At 35.4% G+C, this 12,138-nt stretch overlaps 1 protein-coding gene across 6 annotated transcripts in view; it reads right to left on the bottom strand.

The window, feature by feature from the left end:
• The window catches only part of KLHL5 (kelch like family member 5), a 92,142-nt gene that overhangs the window by 55,461 nt on the left and 24,543 nt on the right, over positions 1–12,138 (bottom strand). For all 6 annotated transcript variants that reach the window (XM_060655233.3, XM_060655232.3, XM_060655230.3 and 3 more), the window contains 3 exons: positions 3,960–4,142; positions 1,028–1,164; positions 313–509 (listed from right to left, as the gene is read on the bottom strand). In XM_060655233.3, the coding sequence (XP_060511216.1) occupies positions 313–509; positions 1,028–1,164; positions 3,960–4,102 (477 nt within the window). In that variant the 5' untranslated portion in view covers positions 4,103–4,142. The remainder of the gene's footprint in view (positions 1–312; positions 510–1,027; positions 1,165–3,959; positions 4,143–12,138) is intronic.

Raw genomic sequence — 12,138 nt, 5'->3', positions numbered from 1 at the left:
ACAAAGGAAAATGTAGGGGAAATCCTGCTTTAAAAAGTGGCAGATCTGAAAACCTTGAATACAACAGTCCCAGGCCACTGCTCTGCTTCTCAGCAACTACAATAACTTCAGGCTTGACTCATATATCCAGGAGAAATATTATTTGGTGATTCCCCTCATAACTCAATGAAAATATTTTGCATTAGACAGTAAACCTGGACCTCACGACATATGGCAGAACCATGGGGAAACATCAACATGTAGATAAGCCCACAACAATAAGGAATGGAGTAAAGAGCATATATGCCTTTCTGCTTTTCAGAGAATACATACCATAGTATAATTGTGAGCCACTTTATGCAAATCTGTACAACCTTGGGCATCAGCAAAAGAACGGATTCCAAGACAGTTGGACGGGTGAAGCTGTTTCATTAAAAACTTACAGCAAGCTTCTACAACCTGTGAAAGCTGAAGAAGGCAAGCTGTAGATAGCAGGCACTCAATATTATCTTCTTTTAATTCAAGGCGGCCTTAATGATAAAAAGAAATTCCATTAACTACAGAGCTATATTAACTTTAATTTATAAAAATATCAATGTTAATAGTAATAATTCTAAACAAGAGTTCATTACATGAATTCCAGACCTAGATGGTTTAAGATAGTCCAAAAAGAAAAGTACTAAATACAAAAAAAAAATCATTAGCTTTTTGACTTCTATTAAAATAAAAAACTAATGGTTTATTTTCAGAATTTTTAAATGATGCTTTAAGTAGCATATCTAATTTTAAATGCAAATAATTTATAAACATTACATAATTCATCTAATTATTATATTAACATTTAAAAATACCAATCATAAGCTTAGTTATGATAACCACTTTAAAGATTTTAATATAAAGATTTTAACTTATGAAGTATCATTAGGGGTGATGACAACAACAGAATTAACTGTTAGCTGTGGCAGGCTTTGCTAGAAGCAGGAATCTGAAATCTAAGAATATAACATAACCTTAAGAGGTTTTAAATTTACATTTTCAGACTTATTACCTGTATACGCATACTGAATCAAGGACCATAGTGAATTAGGTTCAACACCTTCCATTTTTATTTCCTCTTGTCTTGCTTCCCTGACATCATTAGTAAACATGGCAGCAAAATAATCAGAGACAGAGGAGAGCACCAATCTGAGAACATATCAGAAGAAGAAAAAATCAGTGACCACATTATAAAGTTGATGTTCATCAATAAATGCTGCTGCTTCTCTTTCTCTCTTTCCTTCTTTTTTTTTTTTTTTTTTTGATTTGTTACCCATAGAAAGTGCATGGTACTGGGAAATGCATTTTAAGTTTGACAAATTGCTTTATGCTCTAGTTCCTTCCTTGGAATAATAAATTACCATTACTGAAAATTTTCTGCTGAGGTAAATGATTTACCCATTCATTACTCAAATATCACTTTAAAACATCCAGAAGAAAAGCTAAAGCCCACAGCATGAAATTGACCATATAAAAAAAGAAAAAAAGTGTAGAGTTTATCTTCTGTTTATCACTTTTGGAAATAACCTAAGGTTTTGTGTGTGTGTTTTTTTAAATTTAATTGTAGAAACAGTAAATATATGGGAGACATTTGAGAATGGTTTTAGCAGGTTATTTTTAACTTTTGTGATTTTTTATTACTGTATATTATAATGTTCATATTTTGTTATTATAGTATTTGTTGTAATACTATAAAACTATAATATTTTTGTAATAATACATTATTATATATTATCTATATCTGATCAGATTTTTGATAGTCATGTATGAAGAAAAATAGGTTATACATATATATTTTGAAATGTGCATTTTTTATTTGATGTCTTGGAGACACTGCCATGTCAGCACACTTATATAGATTTTTTTTTTTTGAAGAAATATTAACAGATAATAGTTGAAGCTCCCTCTGTGTTCCCCTCTACTTCCATTCTCCTCCCTCCCCAGGTGTGCAGTGCTAAGTCACAGGTTTACCAGATTGCTCTCCAAGGTGCTATCCCAATTTAGACCCCCACCAGCACTGTATGAAAGAGAACATCTTCCCACAACATTGTCAGATGTTAAATTTGGGGGCCATGTGCAAGGTGTTAAGGGGCATCTCACTGTTGTTTAAAAAAATTTTATTTTAATGCTTATTTTATTTTTGAAAGAGAGAGACAGAGTGTGAGTGGGGAAGGGGCAGAGAGAGAGGGAGACACAGAATCTGAAGCAGGCTCCAGGCTCTGAGCTGTCAGCAGTCATGAACTCATGAACTTGAGCTCATGACCTGTGAGCTCATGACCTGAGTGGAAGTTAGACGCTTAACCGACTGAACCACCCAGGTGCCCCTCGTTGTTTTAATTTTCATTCCTCTGATTGCTAGTGAGATTGAAGGTCTTTTCAAACAGTCATTAGTCATTCAGGTTTCCTCTGAGAACTGCCTATTCATTTATTTCATTTATTCACCAAACCAATTCATACCTAATAAGAACTGGGCACTGTTCTAGATATTGTCAGTATAAACAACAGACAAAAGATCCCTTCTCTCATGGGGTCTTACATTCTAGAGGGAAGGGAAATAATAACCAGCAGAAGTAAATGCAATAGTGAATTAAAGAGTGGTAAGTGCTAAGGGGGAAAGGGAGGATAAGGGCAAATGGGGAGTAGGCAGTGGGGTTAAATAAGTGGTCTTACTGGAAAGTGGCACTTGGGCAAAGACTTGAAGGAGGTGTGGGAATTAGCCATACAGGTGCCTAGGAATAGCATTCAGGCAAAGTAGCAGCCAATGCAAAAGCAAAAACCCAAAGGTAGCAGTGGCATGCCTGGCACATACAAGGAACATGGGGGCTGTGAGTGCACGAGGACAGGAGCTGGACAGAGCATAAAAAGGCACTGGTAATCACACAGGCCACTGTGAGGACTTGGGCTTTCACAATCAGCGACGTGAGGAGTCACTGAAAAGTCTGATTGCAGGAGTGACTGTATCTGAGTTCTTTTTTAAAGGATCACTCAGGTAGCTGTGTAGAAAAAAGAATGTAGGGGGAAAAGGTGAAAGCAGGGAGACCAGTTGGCAGTTTCTGGCACTGGTAACCTGAGTTAGATGGTGAGAGTTTACACATACGTGGAAGGGAAGGTAATGAACTCTGTTTTAGAAATAATAGAATTTGAGGGGCGTCTATGAAATGCAGGTTGAAGTGTCTTTTCTAATAAACCAATGCTTTTTGTCACAGTATCTAGTAGCATCTCAATAAATGTATACTCATCGAATCACTGGAAACTAAGAACAAGCCCATTTTTCCTAACGATTTCACTTTCACTTTGGAAGGTTTAAGAAAACCTTTCAGACAGAGTGTTAATTAGTTTTTGAAAGCATAAAAAAAATAACCCTTTGAGGTCCTCACAGTGATTAACACTGAACAATTGAATATGGAATTATGAAAAGAAACAATGAAATATTCTTTATTAAACACCTCTCTTTTCCTTTTCTTATTTCAAAAAATAGTAGCATCACTGCTTTTCATATTTCTTAGAGAAGTCAGCAAATAGAAGTTGGAACAGGTGTCACTATTTTAAAACTCTTCACAGGTTTTGCCATTTCCTTCCACTAGCTTTTTTGCTTCTAAATACTCACAGCTCTCATTTCCATTGAGTTTGTTTAAAGTTATTTAATAGGTAGAATTTAGGAGGAAAGCTGCTCATAGTAGCTGAAATCTATACCAAACAATACTGACCAATCTGAGGCTAGTGTGCTTTGTTTTTGTTATTCTGCAGAGGGAAAGTGACCCTTCTGGGGTCATTTAATGTGTAATAATTTCACATGCACTGTTTTCTTTGTAGAAATTCCATGAAAGATACCTTTCCCAAAAGCATCCTATCCTAATAGTTAGTTGGAACAAATTATCTCAACATACATCACTAAGTTAGCAAGGAAATACTTCTCACATATAGAGACTTAGAAAACAATTTACCTGTGAGCTGGAATTCTGCGATCACCAGCAACTAGAATTACATCACATAACTGTTTATGTCTCAAATAGTTTTCCATCTTTTTAAATGTTTGCTCCGCATGATTAAGGGCTTGGAAAAATTCATCTGATGAACATGGCTCCATAGTATGGCAGGATGATAATGTCTGACTACTATTGGAAGTCCTGAAAAGAAAGAGAACACACCTTTTGAAATATTACTATCACATTGAAAATATATTTTCTATCACGTCCTTTAAAACCCTTTAAATGTAATAGAAGTAATTGATGCTATCAGTCAACAGTAACGTGTAATGATTCATTTTTGCCTTTTAAATTCAATGATGGCTCAAAAAATGCATGTGTCTTGTAAACATTGTGAGTGAATGTGACACCTATTAGTAACTATACATACTCTTTGTGATGTCTGTTTTTGAGATCTTTTTACTGGTCAACATAATATCTCTGTTGAAAAAGAGCCAAGTTATATTCATAATGATAGTTGTATCTCCTAACATTATATTTCAGGGTGTAAGACATTATTCTTTGAAGGCAGGAGGCAATGAAACTATTTTAGAGATATAAATCCAAGCCACCCTTTACTTAAAAATGGGTTATACTCCACAGTTCATTTTATAGGGTAACTGTTTAGAATATAAAACATAGTTGACCCGTGACTAATACAGGTTTGAATTGTGTGGGTCCACTTACACGTGGATTTTTTTCAGTATACATAGTACAGTACTAAAAATGTATTTTTTCCTTATGATATATATATATATATATATATTTTTTTTTTTTTTTTATTTTTATTTTTTTTTTTTTTTTTGAGAGAGAGCGCACGCAGGGGAGGGGCAGAGAGAGGGCACAGAGGTAACAGCTCTGCTGTGTGGGGCCTGAACTCAAACCTGTGAGATCATGACCTGAGCTGAAGTCCACACTCAACCAACTGAGCCACCCAGGTGCCCCTCTTCCTTATGATATTAATAACATTTTCTTTACTCTCTAGCTTACTTTACTATAAGAATACAGTATATAATATATATAATATACAAAATATATGTTAATTGACTGTTATTTTTAAGGTTTCTAGTCAAGAGCAGACTATAGTTAAGTTTTCAGGGAATCAAAAGTTATATGGGGATTTTCAAATGTGTGTGGTTGGTGTCCCTAATTCCCATATTGTTCAAGGGTCAACTGTACACTGTCATAAAAATAATGTTATAAATAATTCATTTGACCCTCTAATCATTATTCAAAAGCCCAGGTAAACTACAACTTACATTATAGGTAAAGGAAATTTGATGGTCTAACCCAGATATCTAAAAATTATTTGAGATTTCCAAATTATAATTTGAAAAGTGTGAGTTTTCATATGATTTACTGATGGAAATGGTGAAAAAGTAAAAAGGTTAACATCAAGAATTAAGTTCTATGTCCACCCCTCTCCACCACCCCCACGATCACTTGAATCACATAATCAACATCCATTGGCTATGCAATTAATTACATAACCACTGACTATGCCGTAACTTAGCTCTCATTTCTTGTCAGATCTACTTTTAGGGATAATTATGATTTTGACAAATGCTTTGTTGATTCAATTCTCATCGTATCTTAAGAGAATATTCTTAATATAAACCACTAGTAATCTTACCAAAAAAGAAAAAGTCATTGTATCTTTTATGTTTAAGGTAAAGAAACTGAAGCCAAGGAGAGCAAGTGCCTTGCCAGGAGTCATGCAGTTCATACATGACAGAAACAGGCCTGTCCACCTTTAAAACCCTTTTACTTTTAATAGCTAGACTGCATCTCCCAGCCTCTGTCAGAGATAGGTGTGGTCTTATAATAGAAATGAACTGTGTCACCTCCAGGCTAAAGTGGCTAAGAGCAGGTGTTCCTTTCTCGTGCTTTCCTTCTCTTATAGGAGTTGAATGGAGAGGACTGAGGGCTTAGATCAAGGAAGAGGTAGTATAGACACATGGAAGATCACTCAGGTAAGAACATTCATATAGGTTATAGTCACAAGAATTCTCACATTGTATTGAGATTTATCTGTCTTAGATGGTAGCAGTATATTGACTAATACATATCTCTCCTAAATTCTCCCAGCCCAACACGTTTTTAATGCATATAAATATGGGCCCTAAAAAATGTTCTGGGAGGAAAACTGTCAATAATAATAACAGAAGCAAAATATATATTATCTAGAATGCATGTGTCATACACTATGAATATTGGTGTAATGACTTTGGAAATCCAATATAATATACTCAAACTTACATTTGAGATAATTATTATAAAAATAAAGTAATATGTAAATATATGTGTATTTATAAATAAATGAGAATTAAAAATTATTTTAAAATCTAGGAGAAAACATGAGCAATAACAAATGACGGTAACTGGTGAATAACGATTTGAAGATTTAAAATATTTTTCAATAAAATGAAGTTTTATATTGTCAAAACATTGACAAGTGATTTTAAGAGTTTTACTGATCTAAGAATGAAAGAAAATTAGAAAATTTAATTTTCATAAACCACAAATTATTTCAAGAACAAGATCAAGTAAATAAATCAAGTGCTTCTTTCTTAGGGTTCCCACATTTCCGATCACATTTCTTATATTAAATTCTCAGTAATGGCGAGGCAATGAGTCAGCTGAATGTTTTTGAGTGATGAATTGCCATTATCCAAGCATAAATTCTAATCAATGTTAAATTCTGAAAGAACAATAGAGCTTTATAATATCATTACAGGCTAGTTTTGATGTTGGTATAAGCCCAATTAATAAATAGGCCATCTCTTTCCTTGTCAAGAACTTTCAGGATGTTGGGTTCTTTAACCTCTGGAATGAATAAGAATAGCTTGGGGAGCCTTTCAGCATCTGTATTCAGAGCCTCATTCCCTAAGACTGATTCACTAGGTCTGAGGTAGGACCTGAACATCACATTTTTTGAAAGCCCTACAGGCGATCTGAACACACATCACAGGCTGAAGGGCAGTGGTGTGCACTTCAGGGAGAGACAAATACATTATACAAATCAGCATGTGATGAACTTACAACTTTACACAATAGATACTTTAAACATGTGTAAACTGAATTTTTGACTAAAATATTTTTATTTTTAATGGTTTTTTTTTTTTTTTTGAGAGAGAGACAGAGTGTGAATGGGGGAAGGGGTAGAGACAGAGGAAGACACAGAATCTGAAGCAGGCTCCAGGCTCTGAGCTGTCAGCACAGAGCCCCACGTGGGGTTCGAACTCACAAACCGTGAGATCGTGACTTGAGTTGAAGTTGGACGCTTAACTGACTGAGCCACCCAGGTGCCCTTGACTAAAATATTTTAAATGAACTAGTTGAACTTAATGGAATATTTGTCATTTTTAAAATGAACATAAAGGTAACACATCAAAATCGTTTATACATATACATATTAACAAACAACAACTTTTGTTTCTAAAATAACATTTCAAACTTTGTTATTTCCTTTTCAAGGCTTCCACTGCCATCACCTATTAAATAAACATATTATTTCAATATGACAATTAATAACTGAGATCTCTGGGCATAGAAATCACTTCAATCCACTGCTACAAATGAAAGATCAAAAGAGGTGCAGGCTTCTGATTTGTATACATGGAAAAGTGAAGCCATCCATTCACAAAAGGATCATGAAAGAGGAAGAAACAGCTACTCAAAAGACTTAAAGAGCTGCACAGCTTTCTAGCATTTCTTGTTTTAAGAAATCAGGGGGTTTACATACACACTTTTGATAATGCAAGAATTAAACTTAAAAAAATTACCACATCTCCATACAACTATAGGACCTTGGCCATTAGAAAAACTATATATAGAATTTTTACATCTAGGAGAAATCTAGTTGCATTTAATCCAATTCCCTTATTTTGAGATAAAATCCACAGCCCAAAATGGCCAATGTAATCAACCAAAAACACACAGGCAGCCGGTTACAGAGCCAGGATCAGGAAGCATTGAGTGTTGCCCAAACCACTCACAAAGAAATGGAAATTCTTGCCTACCTTCATCCTTAAGGATGAAGCTCCCTGTATCTACTCTAAGGGTATGAAAGGAGGAGGATGGTATAATATGAATGAGGGTGATTTCACAGACAGATAATATAATTAAGAATTTTAGACAAATGTTTACTTCTATATGACTACCCTTTTGCTAGGTGTAAGAGAAAAGTCTTCTAGGTTTTCATGGGACAGAGATCACCATCTCTATCCCTGGCTAATCAGACTGCTTTTAATACTATGGCTCCATGTAATTTATAGTGTTAGTATTTCCTTATCATTTCTTTTCCTGTTATGTATTTTGGTTTGGAGAGTTGAACGGGAGAGGTATAGGGTAGTGAACATTTTAGGAAAATTCTAGAGTTGTGCTTTCCAGTAAATTAGCCACTAGCCTCATAGTGCTATTATAATTTTAAAAAAATGTTTTTTTAATCTTTATTTTTGAGAGAGAGAGAGAGAGAGAGACAGAGTGTGAGTGGGGGAGGGGCAGAGAGAGAGGGAAACACAGAATCTGAAGCAGGCTCCAGGCTCTGAGCTGTCAGCACCAGAGCCCAACGCAGGCTTGAACTCACAAACTGTGAGATCATGACCTAAGCTGAAGTCAGATGCTTAACTGACTGAGCCACCCAGGCGCCCCTACAATTTAATTACAATTAAATTTAATTAAACATTCAGTTCTAGTAGATAGACTAGTCATATTTCAAATGCTCAATAACCTCAGGGGGCTAATGGTTGCCAAAATGAATGGTACAGATATAGGACATTTCCATCAATGCAGAAAGTTCTATTAACTTCTTCAATAGCGAAATAGGAATAAGTAATACCTAGTACTTTCTTTAGAGAATCTGTCATGGGAGGATTATTAAATGAAATGATGAATGCATAGCTCTAGCACAAAGTACACAGTCAAGGTAAGCTACTGTTGGTAGATCCTATGTTTTCACTGGCAAATGGAAAGGCCTGTCTTTTGTTTTTATACAATGTTGTTTGGCTGGTTTGTTGGTTGTCTTTTTAAAAAATGATCCCCAGCATTATCAATTTTATAACTAAATTTCATACTTCCTAATTAAAATGGTCTTTTGTAAACCCAGTAGACATCAAAACCCACAATACGATCATTTAAGAATAGACCACTTACAGAGCATTTAAAATATATTTCTCTGAGATTCTATACAATCTTCCACATAACAGAGGAAACACATCTAACATCTCTGCTTTGTTTTAGTTATATGATGTTACTACAATGGTAAATCATTAAAATCTTTCATAATGGATATTCACTGTGGAGAACTATGCATTGCTGAATATTTCCAAGCTACAAAGAAACATTTAATTTTTAGCTTACTGCCCTGCTGCAGTAGACAATGAACTTGTAAGTCATGAAAATGCCTAAACATAGCAAGGAGGCAAGTATTAAACAGAATAAACTCATCAACTATTTCCAGAGTAACTCTTAATAGGCAATATTGCACCAGAAGTTAGAAACTGTGGGGCTGCAAACAAAGATAGAATTTTTAGTGAAGGAATTTGAAAAGTTTCATGAACTAGAAAGAAAATTAAATAGCAACACTGCCTAACCCTTGCAATTCCTCAGATTTCATACATGTGACACTCACACGTACAAAACACGTACCAAGACCAACATTGCCTTTTATTGAAAAACTACTTAGATTTCTTCACTTTCATCATCAGAATTTGCTTTAAGCTTTCTTCATGGAGTAAATTTTCAAAATAAGTTTAAAAAACCACTTCATAAAAATTACACTGTATGTAGATTTGAATAGAAAACAAAGCTGCACGAGACTCAAACTGGTCTGCTTGGCTTGCTCTCTCTGTGATTTACTCCTAGCTATCTGCCTCATAGCTTCTGGCATTCAGAATTCATGCTTTTGCAAATTGCAAATTACTAGATCATGAATCTTTTGGCATCCTCTACAAATATTCAAAACCACAAATGTAAAATAAGAATGTAAATTGCTTAGTATAGGCTAGCAGTCTCTAAATCTTTTTTATGCATGTCCTTTTCAGTATACTTTTAAGCATGTGCCCAAATATATAGATAGTTACTAATTTATAAAAGATATACAGATACCATTGTACTGTTTTTATATTCTAAAACATAGCAAAGATAGAGCTTTGAAGAATAAGATAAAGGAATATGGTTAGTAATATTCTAATAACTGTATGGTGACAGATGGTAGCTAGATTTATTGTGGTGATCACTTTATAATGCATATAAATGCTCCCTGCTGTAGATCTGAAACTAATACAATATTGCTTGTCACTACACTTCAATAAAAAAGCATAAGATAAAATGTAAACAGAAGATCTATTTTTGCCATTTCTCCAGCTGATCATTTTGTATATCCCCAGTTGGAGTGTAAGTGCTATTGGAATATAGAGAAGGGAAAGATCAATATGAGATAGTGTTTGGAAAGGCAACAAGTAGCAAGTGAGATCTGAAATGTGTCTTGGAATTAAGTGGGTGAGGAAGAAGAAAGTAAGAAGCTTTGAGGTTGTGTCCTTTAAGAGGAGGACAAGGCAGGTGAATAAGAAGAAATGACAAGAGGAAAGGCAAAAGAATACCTTCACCTCTTCCCTTCTCAAGACAAATACTTTTTATTTGAGAGAGACAGAACATGCGTGCATGAGGGCACAGGGGAGGGGCAGAGGAAGAGGGAGAGAGAGAATCATAAGCAGGTCCCACGCCCAGCACAGAGCTAGACATGGGGCTCGATCTCACGACCATGAGATCATGACCTGAGCTGAAATCAAAGAGTAGGACACTTAACCGACTGAGCTATCCAGGCACCCAAGACAAATATTTTTGATTTTGGAATTTAAGGGAGTTTTTCCTGGTACCAGGGCCAGAATATCTATGGTGGAGAGAATTAAATGTCTTAGAAGAATCAAATTGTCTTAAATAACCAGTGTGAAGGGAAAGGGCCAATGGGTACTCTTATACAATGCTGCAGAGAATTAAAATAGTAGTAATGTTCCTGGGGCGCCTGGGTGGCTCAGTCGGTTTAGAGTCTGACTCTTGATTTCAGCTCAGGTCATGATCCCGGATTCATGGGATCAAGTCCCATGTTGGGCTCTGCACTGACTGCAGCGCCTGCTTGAGATTCTTTCCCCCTCTCTCTGCCCCTCCCCTGCTCATGTGCTCTCTCTCTCAAAAACAGAAATAAATTAAAAACAATAGTAGTATTGTTCCTGAAATGACTCTGACAATACAAATAAAAAACCCTAAAAACGTGCACACCTTTGGGACTTTATCCAAAGAAAACAATCATTTGTATGTATAGAGATGAATAGAGATCTTGCTACAGGGAAGGTTTATCACAGGCTGTTTCTAACAGGAAAATACTGAAAACAACCCAAATTCTAAAAAAGAAACAGAACATTGGTTAAACAAAAGGTGTATCTGTGCAGGGGAGGATGCTGCAGCCATTTAAAAAGATGTAACAGTTAACGACATGGAAAACTGTTCTAGCGGACGCTGTTTTTGCCTATCCAGGATCCCTTCTTATGGTAACAGATCCATGTCTACCTTTTGGGAAACCACACATTCCCCTATCTCAGTCCACATGGCTTGGAAAAAGATGGATCTTCCCCCTGAACAGGGTTGGACAGAGTATCACATCTCCTAGCAATTATGATTGGTTTGAATGAACCCATGACCCAAACAAGGCCAGTAAGAGTCAATTTCAAGATGTTAGCTGGCACTCTTTGAAGAGTCACTCTCTTTCCATTGAGGTTGCTAAGCTGATAAAAAGTAAACATGCAGCTGCTAGTGGCTTTTTTGCTACCATACTGTGAACCTGCCCGAGAAAATGCTGTCACAAAGGAAAACAGAATCTAGAGAGGAAGAGTAATAAGATTTGTGGTGTTATTCGAGTAGCTGCATTCAGCCATGAATAAAACTAAGCTTTAACCTTGGATTTTTAATTTATTTATATGAACCAAAAATTTCTCGTTTTTTGCTTTAGTCAGTTTGAGCTGGGCTTCTGTCTTCTACAACAACAACAACAACAAAAAATCCTAATTTTAATATTTGCATCAGGGCAAAAAAGTGGGTTACAAAATAGAATCTACGGTAAGATTCAGATTTTCACTTGAAAAATGCATATATTTATTAAATA

Source organism: Panthera onca, chromosome B1 (genome assembly GCF_046562875.1).
Source record: "Panthera onca isolate mPanOnc1 chromosome B1, mPanOnc1 haplotype 2, whole genome shotgun sequence".
In the NCBI taxonomy this organism is placed as follows: domain Eukaryota; kingdom Metazoa; phylum Chordata; class Mammalia; order Carnivora; family Felidae; genus Panthera; species Panthera onca.
The sequence above is the reverse complement of the archived record's forward strand: the minus strand, read 5'-3'. Positions and strand labels throughout refer to the sequence as shown.